Source organism: Nomascus leucogenys, chromosome 4, assembly GCF_006542625.1.
Source record: "Nomascus leucogenys isolate Asia chromosome 4, Asia_NLE_v1, whole genome shotgun sequence".
In the NCBI taxonomy this organism is placed as follows: Eukaryota; Metazoa; Chordata; class Mammalia; order Primates; family Hylobatidae; genus Nomascus; species Nomascus leucogenys.
The window spans coordinates 143,868,022-143,886,484 of NC_044384.1; the positions used below are offsets into that span (position 1 = coordinate 143,868,022).

An 18,463-nucleotide genomic window follows, 5' to 3' on the forward strand; every position below is an offset into this window, starting at 1 on the left:
CCAGGATAACAGGAAAATAAGAAAACAGATGGAAAGTAAACAGTTTTTCCATGTAAAACCCAAGTGAACACATGAAAATGGCTGAGCCAGCTGGGCACACTTGCTCAGATCTATAATCCTAGCACTTTGAGAGGCCAAGGTGGGTGGATCGCATGAGCTCAGGAGTTCAAGACCAGCTTGAGCAACACGGTGAAACCTCATCTCTACCAAAAAAAAAAAAAAAAAAAAAAAAATTAGCCGGGCATGCTTGTGTACACTTGTAGACCCAGTTACTTGGGAGGCTTAGTGAGGCACAAGAAATGCTTGAGCCTGGGAGGCAGAGTCTGTAGTGAATGGATATGGTGCCACCACACTCCAGCCTGGGCAACAGAGTGAGACCCTGTCTCAAAAAAAAAGAAAAATGGCTGAGTTTAAGGAAGGCCACAAAGAGACTGAATTATGTACCCACTCTGTTTGAAGGTATTTGCTGAGCAGTTACTGATTTTGTGAAATAGACTTAAATTCAAATATGAAAATTTCTGATTAGAAGCAAGATTCTCCAAGCCTGTCAGAATGAGAGATGATCAAATTGAGCAACGATGGGTGGCTGGAGGTTTCTTATCTTAAAGAGAATGACAGATCATTACCTGGCCTGGGTAATTTACAGTCCCCTGCAGATGGAGGCCTTCAGGCTGGTCCAGGGGTTTGATGCTCTCCAGAAAAGTGATGTGAAAAACGGTTACAATTACTATTGGGCCAATCACGACTTATATGCTATCCTTCCCTGCCTCCCCACCAAATTTTACTCATATTATAACCCTTATCAATTAAATAGGAAACACTGTTTTCCAGTTCCTTTTAGAAATAACCAACATAGAATGTTTGGACTCAAAGAAGATGTAGGCCAAATCTGTATTCCACGTGTCAATACTAAAACCCAAACAAAACCTTATGTTGGCCAAGGACTATATTCTCACAGAAGACTTTTTGTGATAAGAACTAAACCAGCTCTAAGGATAAGACCATCCCTGAAACCCACGCTGTGGGCCAGCCAGGGCTCCTGCAAATGACATAAAGACACCAGCAAACAATGATTCTTCCAAGGTCCCCGGTTCCTTGGCAACAATGCTGACTGACATTTGCATGTGATAACACATCCTGAATAAGCATGACATGGAGGGAGTGAGTAATCGATTCTTCCTGCTGAAGGGCAGCCAGGCGCTAGAAAATCCACAGGAGAGCGGCACTGCTCATGCCACACAGTAGGTCACAAAGGCCCGCACAGCAAGGCTGAGGCTCCGCTTCACACTCACATTATATGGCTTTGATTGGTTCAAACAGGTTTTAAAACAGGAAGGAGAAATGGCAAGAAGAAAAAAAAGTCTAAACAAGTGGTGACAAATGAGGAAATGCCAGGCTAAAAATTATCTATATTTTTATATAATGGAAGCATGTGACTTCCGATCTCTGTCTAATGACAAATAAATATGAGAATAGCATTTTGTTTTCAGCAAAGGGAAAATACTTTTGACATATGAAATATGACCATTTTATACTCCTACTTATCTCATTGTATGAAATAAAATATGGCAGACTAGAAAAATAACATTTATTATTTGACATAAACCCCATTGTCAAGAACTACTAACCACTTTCCAAAATAGAGGCATAACGGCCAGGTGCAGTGGCTAATGCCTGTAATCCCAGCACTTTGGGAGGCCGAGGCAGGTCAATCACTTGAGGTCAGGAGTTGCAGACCAGCCTGGCCAACATGGTGAAACCCCATCTGTACCAAAAATATAAAAAATTAGCTGGCTATGGTGGTACGCACCTGTAATCCCAGCTACTGGGGAGACTGAGGCAGGACAATTGCTTCAACCCGGGCAGCGGAGGTTGCAGTGAGCCAAGATCATGCCACTGCACTCCACCCTGGGCAATGGAGCAAGACTCCATTTCAAAAAAAAAAAAAAAAAAATAGAGACGAGGGGAAAAGAGTAAAAAGGTTTAACACACTCAGATGTGATCTAAGACACTGAGCCTTTTCTGAAAATGAAAAATATGCCAAAATAAGATACTTGGGTTAATAAATAAAATAATGTTTTGGTTATGTTTTCCTGTAGCTTGGGTACTTTAATGAAAAGAAAGTTGGAAAGTTAAACTAATCAAAAAATAATTAATGGGAACTTCATTTTGTTACATTTAGGTATTAAATCAGACCACGAGACTTGAACTTCAGCTCTTGGAACACTCTCTCTCAACAAACAAATTGGAAAAACAGATTTTGGACCAGACCAGTGAAATAAACAAATTGCAAGATAAGAACAGGTAATAACAGTACTAAAACATTTATAATTCAGAATTGCACACTTTCCAGATAGGAAAGTCGGTCTCAAATGATGAATTATCAGAATGGTGAGTTTCTTCATGTCTAGTGTAAGGGTCAGAAACCTCATGAGGGAGGAGAAGGGAGAGGGCTTGGAGAAAATTCCTGCACAGGCACAGATCTCCTAACACAGTCCTAGATTTTACCTTTCATTCCCTGGCCCCTTAAAGATCCTCTTACAGTAATCCTCCAAACCCTGCCTCAGTATTATACATCCTAATCTATTTTAAAAATACAGCTAGTGTTGCAGAGTGAAAGAACCACTGGCCCAGGCATTTTATTTCAGTATTAACTTGACCAAGATCCTTTGCCCTTGGGGACTTAGCTTCGTTCAATGCAGAATGCACTATAGTATGAAAGCTACACTTATACTGTAAGCCAATGCACATTTTATGATCTCATGCTTCCTCTTCAAACACATGATAAGGTAAAACCAAAAATATTAAACATGATTATATTAATATTTAAAGAAAATATGGAAAAATCTCAAGATCGACAATAGAAAAAAAAATTGTAGGTGATAGGTGGGGACTGTTTTCATAGGTCTGTTCCACTTGGGACAAAAGAGGATAATTTTATGCACATACTTGGTGTGCCTATTTCCTTGTTTTTAATCAAGACATGTATATACAACATGGAACATGGCCATAACAATATATCCTATTTGACAATTTAAATAATTCTTTATTCTTAACCAAAAATGATAAACTTCTTATTCAATAATTGTTCTTTACTGTTAATCAGGAACTAGGCTGAAATAATTCCTTCTGTCCTTTGGGTACCAAGTTTAAGTCATTTTTGATTTAGGGTTTTGAAAAGCAATAGATTTTTAAAATTCAAATATTTTTATTTCATGTTTCAGATTTCTCCTCTACAAATGGTAAATGAACATTTGAGACCAATCATTGAGATATAACAATCTTGCTAATTTCATTTTCTTTTCTGTGTTTTTTTTTTGAGACAGGGTCTCACTCTGGTGCCCTGGCTGGAGGGCAGTGGTGCCATCTCAGCTTACTGCATCCTCAACCTCCTGGGCTCAGGTGATTCTCCCATGTCAGCCTCCTGAGTAGCTGGGACTACAGCCATGTGTCACACACCCAGCTGATTTTTTTTTTTTTTTTTTTTTTTTTTTTTTTTTTTTTAGTAGAGACGAGGTTTTGTCATGTTGCCCAGGCTGGTCTCAAACTCCTGAATTTAAGCCGTCTGCCCACCACAGCCTCCTAAAGTGCTGGGATTACAGGCGTGAGCCACCGTACCCGGCCTCGTTTTCTTAAAACAGTCTTACTTAGTAATGTTCTCTTCAAAATGCTGCAGCGATTCCTGGAACACATGGGAGCTGGAGATTACTTTTCTCTTGCCTGTTATACAATGATGTCCGTGAGAAACCTAGGATATGTCCAGTTTGTAAAACAAACCCTAATACTGAATACTGTTTCCCCACTTGGGTTTCAAATGCAGCTTGCTACAATGCTAAAACTACCAATTCGGGTCAATTATGTCCCCCAAATATCATCTTTGCACATATTTGTCCAATCATAGTAGAAATCATATTTTTTGTCACAGATATGAAATGAAAAAAAAAGGTTTTTTTCATCAACAGCTACAAATAATAAAAAAAGAAAATACTGTTGATGATTTTACAGGTGTATGAGTTCTCCATGCTGTGTTTTCTACCTTAAATTCTGACTGGCCTATGATTTTATTTGCAAGAATATCACTACAAAAATATGCAAATGGTATTTCACATTGGACAAACCACATTTTAAATAATCTTTTATAATTCCCCAAAAGTGCGATTGCTTTCTTTATAGAATAGATTCAAGCCAGACACAGTGGCTTATGCCTATAATCCCAGCACTTTGGGAAGCCAGAGTGATAGGATTTCTTGAGGCCAGGAGTTTGAGACTAGCCAGGGCAACATAATGAGAACTCATTTCTAAAAAAATAAAAAAATTAGCCAGACGTGGTGGCACACACCTGTAATCCCTCCTTTTTGGGTGGCTAAGGCAGGTGGATCACTTGAGCCCAGGAGTTTGATACCAAACTGGGCAACAAAGAGAGACCCCCAACTCTCCAAAATTATATACTGATTTACAATGATCAGGGGGCTGGAATACATTTAAGAGCTACAATTGAATATCTAATAATTATTATTAATGCTGATGGTTATTGCTTATGGGCGAGACATGTAATGGGTAGCCAGTTCCTTGGCTGGTTAATATTGCTTGCAGGGTTAAGGATTCAGAAAATGTTACTGTCAAAAAAAGGTGGATTTACAGATCATTTGAACTGAAAGGGGCCTGAGAGGTCATCAAATCGAATGTCTTCATTTTACATAGAGCTTTATTTAGATATTCACCTAGACAGACATGCACCTGACGTCCACAGCAGGATGGCTGCCCATGTGACACAGGAAGACATGTGCAGAGGTCGGATTCCCAGCCCAACACTCCTTCCTTTCGCCTGAAGGTGCTCGTGACACCAAAGGTGAATTCTCAGGGTCTCCATTTTCTCAGACGTGATCTGAACCCAACTATCACTCAGTGAAACGTGCATGTCAATTTCACATGCTTTTGCTTCCTAGGAAAGTAAGTGCAAAGTGATTCAGGAGGTTTTAGATAATTCACAGCAGTGTTAAATTGCCGGTTCAAGGTTTCTTTATCAAGTAGGTGGGAAAATAATTTTTCTCTGCTCTTCATATGCCTTCTCAGAAAAGCTAGTGAAATGTATAGAAAAAATGATCATCATCACTGGCCATCAGGAAATGCAAATCAAAACCACAATGAGATACCATCTCACACCAGTTAGAATGGCCATCATTCAAAAGTCAGGAAACAACAGGTGCTGGAGAGGATGTGGAGAAATAGGAACACTTTTACACTGTTGGTGGGACTGTAAACTAGTTCAACCATTGTGGAAGTCAGTGTGAGATTCCTCAGGGATCTAGAACTAGAAATACCATTTGACCCAGCCATCCCATTACTGGGTATATACCCAAAGGACTATAAATCATGCTGCTATAAAGACACATGCACACGTATGTTTACTACGGCACTATTCACAATAGCAAAGACTTGGAACCAACCTAAATGTCCAACAACAATAGACTAGATTAAGAAAATGTGGCACATATACACCATGGAACACTATGCAGCCATAAAAAATGATGAGTTCATGTCCTTTGTAGGGACATGGATGAAACTGGAAACCATCAATCTCAGCAAACTATCGCAAGGACAAAAAACCAAACACCGCATGTTGTCACTCATAGGTGGGAACTGTACAATGAGAACACATGGACACAGGAAGGGGAACATCACACTCTGGGGACTGTTGTGGGGTGGGGGGAGGGGGGAGGGATAGCATTAGGAGATATACCTAATGCTAAATGACGAGTTAATGGGTGCAGCACACCAACATGGCACATGCATACATATGTAACAAACCTGCACGTTGTGCACATGTACCCTAAAACTTAAAGTATAATAATAATAAAATTAAAAAAAAATGTATAGAATATTCCACTAGCTTCTAATGTGACATTAACAGAAGATGTGGTAACTTGTTAGTAGCCAGAAAATAATTCTGAAACATAAAGATGCCATCATTGATATATTTCATTATTAAATAAGATAGCTGACTTATACATGACTCAGAAAAGGGAATATGAGGTCCCCTTCCTTTAAAACAAAACTTCCAATGTGTAAATTCATGTGTACTAAACTTTTCATTGGAAGGAAAATGTCAGAGAGAGGAATCTGACATCTGGTCACTGTTTTTCTATTTTTAAAAGTGTCTATATTTTGAAAGCTTTATTTACCGGCCTTGTACAAATAAAATGAAGATACTGAAACATCTTTAGTTGCTGCTTTTCCTGCAGTTATCACAGAAAGCCTCTTCAGGTGCTGAACAATGTAGTGTCAGGCTATCCAATTTTCCTCTTGTATCTTCTTTAAAAAAAAAAATGCCGGCCAGGCACGGTGGCTCATGCCTGTAATCCCAGCACTTTGAGAGGCCGAGGCGGACAGATCAGAAAGTCAGGAGTTCGAGACCAGCCTGGCCAACATAATGAAACCACATCTCTACTAAAAATACAAAACATTAGCTGGCCGTGGCAGTGCGCCTGTAATCTTAACTACTTGGGAGGCTAAGGCAGGAGAACTGCTTGAACCCGGGAGGCGGAGGTTGCAGTGAGCTGAGATCGTGCCACTGCACAACAGCCCAGGCAACAGCGTGAGACTCTGTCTCAAAAAACAAAAAACAAAAAACAAAACAAAAAAAAACCTGCCAAGTACCTTGACTGTGCATGTCTTTGAGTTTGTTCCTGGGAAACAGTTAGCATTCTCAAATACATAGTCTCTACTCACTTGGATTTGTTTCCTCTGGCTTAACGGACAGGAACTATTGTTAGTTTAAAAGTGGTATGCTCTTCATTGAACATATTTATAGTAACATATGTTTATAAGTTGAAATTAGAAAGGCAAACTATATAACCATTAATAAAATATCTTAGGACTTACATAGCATAATTTTACCAGCTCTCTAAATAATTTTTAAAAAGCTTTTTGGCCAGGCGTGGTGGCTCATGCCTGTAATCCCAGCACTTTGGGAGGCAGAGGCAGGAGGATCACAAGGTCAGGAGATCGAGACCATCCTGGCTAACACGGTGAAAGCCCGTCTCTACTAAAAATACAAAAAATTAGCCTGGCGTGGTGACACATGCCTGTAGTCCCAGCTACTCGGGAGACTGACACAGGAGAATTGCTTGAACCCGGGAGGTGGAGGTTGCAGTGAGCCGAGATGGCACCCTTGCACTCCAGTCTGGGTGACAGAGTGAGACTCCATTTCAAAAAAAGAAAAAAAATAAAAGGCTTTTCAAGGGCCTGGCTCACATATTAAATGTTATGTATTAAGTACACGTGACAGTGCTGGTTATATTTTTTAAAGAAGGAAGGGGGGCACACTAAAAGGAGAGAAGCAGATTTCAGAGTCAGAAAGTTCTGGGATTGGATTCTACCCCTGCCACCTGTTGTGTGTGACTTTAGGTATGTGATTCATTGTCCCTACATTTCTTTTCTTTTCTTGTTGAGATGATGTCTCACTCTGTTGCCCAGGCTGGAATGCAATGGCACAATCGCAGCTCACTGCAACCTCCACCTCCCAGGTTCAAGCAGTTCTCCTGCCTCAGTCTCCTCAGTAGCTGAGATTACATTCATGTGCCACACTTGGCTAATTTTTGTATTTTTAGTAGAGACAGGGTTTCACCATGTTGGCCAGCGTGCTCTCGAGCTCCTGGCCTCAAGTGATCCACCTGCCTCAGCCTCCCAAAGTGCTGGGATTATAGACGTCAGCCACTGAGCCCAGCCCTCAATGTCCCTAAGTTTCAATTTCCGCATTGGAAACGGGAATAATAATGTTGATATTAACATTAACAAACTCATTGAGTGTTACTGTGTGGCAGGTGCATTTACATTTTAAGACTCATTTGTCTTAAATTAGGATAATATTGCCAACCCCATGACCTAGGTAATATTATCCTAATTTACACGTGAGAACATTAATGCATAGGGTGACTAAGTAAACTATTCCAAGTTGCAGGGCTGGTATGCCACGACTTGAGTTTGGGAGAAGTATTCACCTCCCCCTGAAGGTGTATTTCTCACATAGCATTAGGTGCTATTATTATCATTAGGATTAATATTAAAATATAAATAGTTTAGGAGAAAGCTGATATCCTACCCAAGGGTCCAGCCCAGTTGAAACTCTCCCTTCTCAAAAAAGCACTTCGTGAGCACTAAGCTTGAAAGAGCAGCACCCTTCTTCTGAGCGCTTTAGCATCTAATACATGTCATGCCCACGTCCCACCTATCCGGGGCCAGATGGGGTACCTTTTCTTGTGTGTATGCATAAGTCTGCATGTACATACATATATGCTTATACGTTTACACATATACACACATTTATATATCTAATCTTCTCAGCAAGTTTCAGAGATTCCTTAGGGCTCTGGTATCATCTTATTACTTTATAACCACTACGATATCTTAACAGAGTGCCTTGGAGAAGTAGAAATTCAATAAATATAAAATATTTCATTAGAATAGTCTTCACTAACTAACAATTCTTTTCCTTACAAGTTTCCTAGAAAAGAAGGTGCTAGCTATGGAAGACAAGCACATCATCCAACTACAGTCAATAAAAGAAGAGAAAGATCAGCTACAGGTGTTAGTATCCAAGCAAAATTCCATCATTGAAGAACTAGAGAAAAAAATAGTGACTGCCACGGTGAATAATTCAGTTCTTCAAAAGCAGCAACATGATCTCATGGAGACAGTTAATAACTTATTGACTATGATGTCCACATCAAACTGTAAGTTTACATATCATGTTTTCTTCAGCTTTAATAACCTTTAGTCAGTAAAACTCTCAAAAGACTAAAAACTCCTCCTCTTTCAGAAAAGGCACTATTTCTCATATATTTCATATGAAATAACTACCAATTCAAATGAAGGAAGAAGAGAAGGGGAAATATATGTTATACTAATTATTATGAAGCAAACACCCCAAACATACTTTTGATTCATGGCAGTAAAGAGCCTACTTTTAGTTAGCTCCATCATTAATTAGAAGGATGAGACTGGGCAAATTACTAAACCACAACGGATATTGATTTATTTAGTTAGGTTTTACATAGGAAAAATAATATCAGACCCATAGGATGGTGATTAAAATTAAATGAGATAATACTCTCAGGGAGTGGCATAAACTGGCACTTAAGAGATGCTAGTTCCCTTATCTTGCCAGGTTCTTAAGCACATTTTGCTTTCCTTATTATTGTTTTACTTTGCAGCTTCTCTTATATATTGGAGAGAAGGCCCAGGTGTGGTGGATCACGCCTGTAATTCCAGCACTTTGGGAGGCTGAGGCAGGCAGATCACTGGAGGTCAGGAGTTCGAGACTAGCCTGGCCAACATGGTGAAACCCCGTCTCTGCTAAACACACAAAAATTAGCTGGGCATGGTGGTGGGCACCTGCAATCCCAGCTACTTGGGAGGCCGAGGCAGGAGAATCAGTTAAACCGGGAGGAGGAGGCTGCAGGGAGCTGACATTGTGTCACTGCACCACACTATATCCTCAGTGGGACAATGGCCTCAAAGGACAGGCAATGGGGTCATGATACAGACAACAGTGTTTACGGACATTCTTTTTAAATTCTTCCATACTAAGTTTACCCTATTCTACTCAAGATGAAAGATCTTCAAAAGTAATAATTTACGTGATTGTGAAGTACTTTCGTTACATGTAATTAATGATCATCAAAGGAAGTGTGGATTATTTGAAGTATTTTAATTACATGGAATTAATGACCAAAAAGTAAGTATTAATCTTTTGAGAAATAATAAGAAAACAGGATGAAAGGAAACTTTATAGAAAGGTTAAAAAAGTGGCACAGCCTTTTGCTTACTTAAGAATTCCAAAGTAATAAAACTCACCAAATGATTGGGTCTTGAAATAACAAGTCTTTGTCTTTTCATGAATTCCATTGAAATGTCTTACTATTTTTTAAAAGCAGCTAAGGACCCCACTGCTGCTAAAGAAGAACAAATCAGCTTCAGAGACTGTGCTGAAGTATTCAAATCAGGGCACACCACGAATGGCATCTACACTTTAACATTCCCTAATTCTACAGAAGAGATCAAGGTGAGGTATTCGTCTCCCCTTACTAACTCCCTGGCTCCAGGCAGGCCGCTTTAGAGGGTGAGGAACCAGAGAGCAGAAGTCTCCCCCAAAGATCTTCCCCAACCCCACACAGTACAAAGCCATGGTTACGGGGCAGCTACCTCACCTAGAGCACTTGCCAAGGGCTCTAAGTTCCACTGCTGTACAGAAAATACAGAAGCTGCATATGAATGACGTAGAAATGTCTATCTTATCTTCGGCAAGAAATACATCCTCCTTGCATTTTGCTTGAATAACGCATACTGTCAGTTGTTTTTCCTGAGGTGTCAGACTCATTTCCTTAATTTTAAAGAAAGTATCTTCCAAAAACCGAAGGTCGAATAACCATAGTGCAACAGCCATAGAAGTTTCGTGAAATTAATAATTTCTACTGTCGTGCCAATGTCATTTTTCAGTGATAGTAGTGTTCCTTTCTTTTTTTGTGTGTGACTGCATAGTGACTTGCACAGTTTGCTCCCGCTGCTCTGCCTTACACAAGGATGGTAGCAGTTTTACCCACCACGGTTTTTGCTCTATCTGAGCAAACGCTAACACAGGGCCACAGACCAGTGGTGTCTTAGCATCGTGAAAACAGTTTCAACCTGTGGACGTGCTGACATGGTCTGGGGGACACGCAGGATTCTGAGGTCCACACCATGAGAACCGCTAGGGCAGGTGATTCTAACCTTATTTAATGCAGTCTGGAAGACCCGAAACACACCATAAAGACAGCGTTCATTTTCTTCTCAAACAGGGGAATTCACTTCAAGGCATATGTCCAATTACTGCATGTAACGTGAGTGGACAGTCAGTACTCACAGCAGGCAAAGCCACAACACAGCTTACCTCAGTCATTCCTAGTTCTGCAGTCTCACTCAGAGAGCCTGACTGCTGAAGGTGCTTTGGGAGACACTGAACTTTACATGACGAAAAAAAAAAAAATCACTTCTGGAGAATATTTCAATGTGGCTTCTCTTAAATATTTGATAGGGCAGAATGATATTACACGAGAATCAGTGTGGTGAAGTGTTATGTAGCTACTGGATAACTGTATATATTAAATGTCTATAAATATGTTGCATATAAATGTAAAAGCAGCTACATATTGAACCAACACAAATAACTACAGAGAATACACTGGATACTGTTTCAAAATGGAAATTTTCGAGGCTCTTGGAAGTATTATCTCTTTAAACTGAGCATTATCCTAAGTATTTAACACAGTATCAAAGAAAAACACTTTAAAAACACAAGCATTAGGGTTTTAAAGACCTGGAACTTGAAACAGTAACATGTATCTTGATTATGAAGGGAAAAGATAAATATTGTGCTATTCCACATAATGCTTTCCAAAGAAACCTTTCTAATTCATTCATGCTGTGTTAAATCAACCCTGAAAATTAGTTAATGTCCTAGAAGCCATACAACAGGGAAGGAGGGGAACAAACCCACAAACAACACAGTCGGCTGCAGATGAAAAGGCAACAAACAGACTCTAGGCTAAGCCTTTCAATCTCTTTTGCTATCTGGTTTTCATGACAATTCCGTGCATGCCTTTTTCTGTCACCAGATGTTGGCATGTTCTTGGCCTGGGGACAGGAGTGTCAAGAGGGGGGATAGAGGATGCGTGTGAAAAGGGGATGCCATGGACACTGATGCAGAGGGACAGCCACTAACCATGCAGCCCCATCATATTGTTGCATCTATGTTTCTCGGCCTAAGGGCAAGCTTCCCACCCCAGTGCACTGTCCTACCCCACGGACCCCAGAATGACTGAAATATTCTGCAGAAAGATGAAAATATATAGTACTCTGGGATTATATGAGCCTCAGGTCATGATTGGAAACATTAGGATTTATATTCCCTTTAAACACTTGCAGTAAAAGAAACTCATTTACAAAGCAGGGAACAATAAGCTTTCAAAAACCTCAATTTTCTAATCTCGAAAATAAGTGGTGTCAATTATTACCTCTAAATTCCCTTCCAGACTTAAGACTCCATAACTCACAATCTGATCCAGGGAGAGATAGACAGATTTGGATGTAAATTCTGGCTCTGACATTTGTGGCTCTGGGCAAGTCATTTAACCTTTCTGACAGCTCCGTTTCCCCATCTGTAACACAACAATGATACCCTCAGCCTTGGGGGTTGTGACAACACAGGGACGGCCCCTGGGGTAGAACTTGGGACAGTAAATGCGAATGGTCACCATTTTCACTGCCTTCAAAGACTACCAGACAACTTCTCTGCCTGGCAGGGGACCCGATTCTGCCCTGGTTTATCTAATTCAAGAAAAGAATGTTCAATTGGTCTTTGAGCAGATCTTTTCCTAAAAGGCCAATATATTGCAGCTTTAGTTTTGAAAAATTCATTAGGTTCTTGTACGAGAGAGAGACTGCAAGATGGCATTTACCAAAAGCATGTATGCTTTTGCTAGAGACATGGTCATTTCCTTCCCTAAATTCACAGGACACCTGACTCCTAATGTTTGTCTCTATGTTTGCTATTTACCCCGTCACTTAATCATTGCCTCAGAGTTGAATCAAGTCAAGTATTATTTGCTGAAAAACATCAAGCTTTATAGAAAGATATCATGTTCCTGCACCATGCAGCAGTGGACAGATTAAAAATATTAACTGCCCTTAGGTTTGTTGTAACTGGAGTGGTAAGGTCTTGGGAAGTATCTGAGGACTTCTGCTTTTCTGATCCTGATATAATTGATTTCAGCACTTTTACTCAGTATCTTCTGGCTGGGTGGATAACTCTATTTGAACACTGTCTTTCTCTCCAAGTTTTATAGTCCAATTAACCCTAATATTCTAGTTTTTACAAATCCTCTGTTCTTTTTTCTAAAAACCTGGATGAAGTACTAAGAAAATGTTCTAATAACCTTATCATCATCAGTAATGGAATCAAAGCGAATACTGATATGGCTCAAATCATTTAAGTGCTGGCAGTGACTCTCAGACATTTGAGGGTCTTGCCTCTGACTTCCATAACAAGATAAACTTGTTCTCTGAAAAAGACAGAACATGTATTTAAGTATTGGTAACTTCATAGCAGTGATTTTGACACTGAAGAATCAAATATTCTTGGAACAAGGATAGGCTCACCAAGAGCCATATCAATGCTTTCAACCCAAGAGCATACCATTTAGGACACAGAATTAACTTCAATAGATGTACATGAATCCTCAAACCAACGTAGCTTATTCAGCTGGTTTATGAAATAGATTTTTAAAAAGACATATTGATAGAAGTGGGCAGCACTGACCATTTTGTTGACCGCAGGCAAATAAGAGGCAGTATTATTCACGAACTGATTTAAACTTGGAACTGTGTTGAGGGACTTTTGGCCTATTTACCAAAGGGTCAGGTTTCTCTGTTTTTGGCAGCATGATGTCATTGGCAAAAAACATAACAGAATTCAAGAGACCTTATTCAAATCCTATATATCACTTAGTAGGTGAGTAACTGATCAAAATCTAAGTTTACTAAATCTTTTCTCCTTTCAAAAATGCACAATTATGATAGTACAGCAGAGTTGCTGTGAGATTACAGATAATATACACAAAGTATCTGGCAGAGTGCTTGGATGAGAGCGGTGTGTAGCAATGATAATAAGAATCATAGCAATACAGAGTGATAACAAGGGGTTAGCTTGAGCAGACTGATTTTCTACATCAGATTAACTTAAAATGAGGAAATAATTTTCTTCTTAATAAATGTAATTTTCATTAATGGCACCTATGTTTCCAAACATGAGTGCCACTGGGGAAGGCAATACGAGCCGGGTGACCTTTCTGGAGAGAAACCAGAACCATGCTGGGGAGAAGTCTCCTGCAGATCAGGCTGTTCCAGGGACAGTTCTCTGGTTGCACTGGTAATGAGGCATCAGGCAGCCACTGCACTTCCTCTGCACTCCTCCTTCCTCATGTAGGAAATGAAAGAACAGGACTAGCACTCTCTTGGTTCTCTTTTCACTCTCCTCTTTAGGATTCTAACTCGTAAACACAGAACAGTGCACATTGAAGCTTACCCTGCCAAATCGCCTCCATTATTCTCAAAAAGACCATGGGGCACAACAAAGGAAGAATATTTATAATTGGTTTTGAACCTTAACTTCAATATTTCCTACCTTGTATGTGGCAGAAAAGTTATCTTACTTTCTGGAAAACATATTTAGTTCTACTGCAATCTTATTATTTAAAACTATTTATGTAATCTTACTTTCAGGGGTTTTTAATTTCATAATAAAACTCCAGCTGAGTTGAAACTGAGCATGCATGCGCTTAGCTTAAGACAGAATTCTGCGTTCTGGACAGAGTTTAAACCCACAGAGCCAGTTTAAGAGCAGAAATGAAAAGAGTTGCTTAGAGAAAAACTGTGGGCAAGGAGCAAGGTACAGAGAAGCCTGAAGTCATGCCCTTGAGGCCAAGATGCTAAGCCAAGCTCAGGTCACACACCCTGCACCAGGACACTGGAGCCTCAAGGCCGTGTGCTCAGATGTGAACCAAATTATCAATTAGTATTGCACATAAAGGAAGCCAAACAACCCCACAGTATGAGAATGTAACAGGAGTCCTCCAAACCCTATGATCAAAGAGTATCCCCTTCACATAGCTCTCTGTGGAGCTAGCAGGGGCTGGCATTTAGTGAAAGGTTTCAAGGCTGTGAACACAAGTCAATGGTTTTCTGCAGGATGGAGACGTGGGGTTCGGGGCCAATCTGCCAAAATGTGCCATTCACGATGAATTTCTAAAAAACAGCAATCTCTGGGCCAGCCATCAGGGTGGGGTCTTTAGCCTGGAACAGACGATGACAAGTGAGTCATATTCTCATCAACACTTTATATTATATTACTGTTTATGTTTCACCATCATTTTAAATCTATCACTTTCAATTTATTTGAAACCATCTGTTTCTTAGACAACCCCGATGGTGTACTCCATGCCTTATATCGCAGAGAACCCTCTCAGCCGAGTCCTGTACTCAGGGTCTACATTCCTCCCGCTTCTGCTACATAAGGGTGGGTGGGGGGGCTCTGTCACTTATACCCCACGTTCCCGTTTGCAGGCCTACTGTGACATGGAAGCTGGTGGAGGTGGGTGGACGATTATTCAGCGACGTGAGGATGGCAGCGTTGATTTTCAGAGGACTTGGAAAGAATATAAAGTGGTATGGACATTCTTTAAGGCATCAGAAAAGCATTTCCCTTGTGAAAGATAGCTTTCAAGATCTGCAGAACCTTAACCACCAATCCCAAACTAACCAATGACTTTTGACGTAGCTTTTAAAATTGGTGTTTCAGTCTCCAGTATAAGGTAAACTGTATCAAAACAAAAGCTGCAGCCAGGCGTGCTGGCTCAAGCCTATAATCCCAGCAATTTGGGAAGCCGAGGCAGATGGATTACCTGAGGTCAGGAGTTTCAGACCAGCTGGCCAACATAACAAAACTCTGTATCTATTAAAAATACAAATATTAGCCAGGTGTGGTGGCACACACCTGTAATCCCAGCTACTCAGAAGGCTGAGGCAGGAGAATCGCTTGGACCCGGGAGGCAGAGGTTGCAGTGAGCCGAGATCATGCCACTGCACTCCAGCCTGGGCAACAGAGTAAGACTCTCAAAACAAACAAGGCTGCCACTACTTAGCTTATTTTTAAAGGTAGACTCAGCGTTTTTTTGGTAAGCTGACTGTTTAATGGTGCTTCACATTTCCATGAACTGAGCTGTTTATGCCAAGGCTTCTGCTGGTGGCTCCCCAAGTAGTTCTCATTATCCTAATACAAATTTTCTTCCAGCAGCAGCTTAGTGTCTAATAACTGACCTGTTTAAAATCTATTTTCCGTTGGGAAGGACCCTGAATTGTCACAGCACCAGAAGTAATTTCTGCTATTTGATAGTTATTCTATGTTAAGTTGAAGGACTGTCCACTTCAAATATACAAAGAAAAAATTACATTAAGTAACTGAATTTAACAACTTGCCTTACAGGGATTTGGTAACCCTTCAGGAGAATATTGGCTGGGAAATGAGTTTGTTTCGCAAGTGACTAATCAGCAACGCTACGTGCTTAAAATACACCTTAAAGACTGGGAAGGGAACGAGGCTTACTCATTGTATGAACATTTCTATCTCTCAAGTGAAGAACTCAATTATAGGTAAGTGAGTTCATGGTAAATGAAAGAAAAAATTAAAAGATTTGTGGCCAGGCGCAGTGGCTCACGCCTGTAATCCCAGCACTTTGGGAGGCCAAGGTGGGCGGATCATGAGGTCAGGAGATCAAGACCATCCTGGCGAACACAGTGAAACCCCATCTCTACTAAAAATACAAAAAAATTAGCCAGGTGTGGTGGCGGGCGCCTGTAGTCCCAGCTACTCAGGAGGCTGAGGCAGAAAAATGGCATGAACTCAGGAGGTGGAGCTTACCGTGAGCTGAGATCGCGCCACTGCACTCCAGCCTGGGCGACAGAGCAAGACTCCATCTCAAAAAAAAAAAAAAAAAAAAGAAAAAAAAAATTAAAAGATTTGCCAGGTGACTATTCCAGAAAATGAGAACCACAACAATTTAACCAAGATCTAAACTACTCTTATATTACCTTAAACAGAAAAACATCTTGTTTCTCAGATTATTACTTCTTTTTCTCTGGGTTTAAAATTCTAACTTTGGTTATAACAACACAAAAGAAACTTCATACAAACAGTATTTTGTCCATTGTGTTTAGTGTGTATCTTTAAAGCCTAGAAGAACTCTGCCTGGTAGATAATTGGCTTTCACAGATATTTGTAAAATCAATGAATGGTAAGGGTTCCTAATGATAATATGTCATACGAATAGCATAAATGATGGATACCTGTGACCGTGCTGTTTTATTCCAAAAGGTTTCAAAAGTTAATCTGTCTTTATGAAGTTTAAACACATTCAACTGTGTTCAATCTCAAAGTGAAGATTAGTTGTCAAGTTGAGAGATGGCAGTTAGGTGGGACGGTTAGTCAACTCTACTCTCCTCTACAGGAAATACGTCAGATTCACAGCATTCCCTGGGTGTTTGCCTTGTCCTCACCCATTTGGTGGCAATAATCATAAGTAATAGCATGGGCAACCTTGACCGGGAATTTACTTTCTGCTTCTAAAATGCCATGAGAGTACAGACAGACAACCGCAATGGGACTTGACAACCTAGTGTGCAAGATAAGTATGGTGAAGCCACATGCACAGTAATGCTGGTACACAAGTCACATAGAGGCACTCCGAAATGTGTGTACAATGGTAGGGGCAGAGAAGTGGGACTGTGTGCCCAGTGGCATCAACACCAGCCTAAAGGAGTCTAAAGAGCACAGACTGGTGGCGCCTGGTGATCATGGAGCACACATTATGAAACACCCACTTCGAGGTCAGAAATTAGCAAACGAAGGTCAACACGAACATCACAAGAACAGTCATCATCTGACCTACAGTATCGTCTTCATCTCATTAATGCCCAAGTCAGACACTCTGCTCCACGACCTGACAGTCTGAAAGCAGACACCGTGTTAAAGTCCTTGAGCAGGCTGCCCAGGGGAGGATTGTGGTGGGCAGCACAGAGAGGCGGCTCAATGTCAAGTTGCCTGAACAACCAACTGAAAACTCTACAATGCCCAGTACGCCTTGCTTTACAAACAGTGAGCGAAAATGCAGAAGCATGTTTGAGAAACAGATATACATGGATGTGACTCTTTAAACATCAGTGAAGCATATTCACTATTCTCATTATGGAAAGATCAGGCTCTCCTGGAGAAGCAGCAACCGAGATGAATGAGAAGATAGGTGTTTGGGCCTCACAGCAGTTGCAGCTTGACTCCAAAGAGATCAAAACTTCAATGAATTTTGAGACGCAAGTGGTTGGTCACTGTTTTACCTCCAAGTTAAATATTTTTTCAACTGGCAACAGTTAGGAATCTACAACAGAAGAATTTTTAAAAAAAAGCGCAAAAATTAAGGATTAGGCTGTTTGTATAAGAAGAATTTTACAAAATGGGTCATTACCCTTGTACGCTGACATTATAAAAATATTTTAAACTGAGATGGTTCTTAACAGATATTTCCTTTAGAAATGCAACCAATTTTTGGATAGGCCATTTAGAAAAACACACACATTGGTTTAAAGCTTAATTTGCTTGGCAAGATAAAATAGATATTACATCAAAAATTATTATCCTAATAAAACATGATGCTACCATGGTAAGAGAACTGTGAAGGGACGGAAACTTTTCATAACTGCAAATGCTTTGAGACGCCAGTTGTATGCAGCATGTAAGGGATTTCTTTCCGGAAGAAATGCTCTCCAAGTGTTGGAAAACTGGAATATACATGTTATAAGAAATGGATAAATGCATCAATAG

The 18,463-nt window shown here is 40.3% G+C and overlaps 2 protein-coding genes across 5 annotated transcripts in view; one reads left to right on the forward strand and one right to left on the reverse strand.

Moving 5' to 3' along the window:
* The window catches only part of MCPH1 (microcephalin 1), a 242,280-nt gene that overhangs the window by 118,501 nt on the left and 105,316 nt on the right, over positions 1-18,463 (reverse strand). The window lies entirely within an intron of this gene.
* Positions 1-18,463, forward strand: part of ANGPT2 (angiopoietin 2) — a 60,794-nt gene that overhangs the window by 33,491 nt on the left and 8,840 nt on the right. Inside the window, exons 3-7 of one of the 2 annotated variants that reach the window (XM_012499155.2) lie at positions 2,183-2,304; positions 8,500-8,732; positions 9,933-10,063; positions 15,157-15,258; positions 16,076-16,242. In XM_012499155.2, the coding sequence (XP_012354609.1) occupies positions 2,183-2,304; positions 8,500-8,732; positions 9,933-10,063; positions 15,157-15,258; positions 16,076-16,242 (755 nt within the window). The remainder of the gene's footprint in view (positions 1-2,182; positions 2,305-8,499; positions 8,733-9,932; positions 10,064-15,156; positions 15,259-16,075; positions 16,243-18,463) is intronic. The other variant, XM_003271409.3, reaches the window with a different exon arrangement.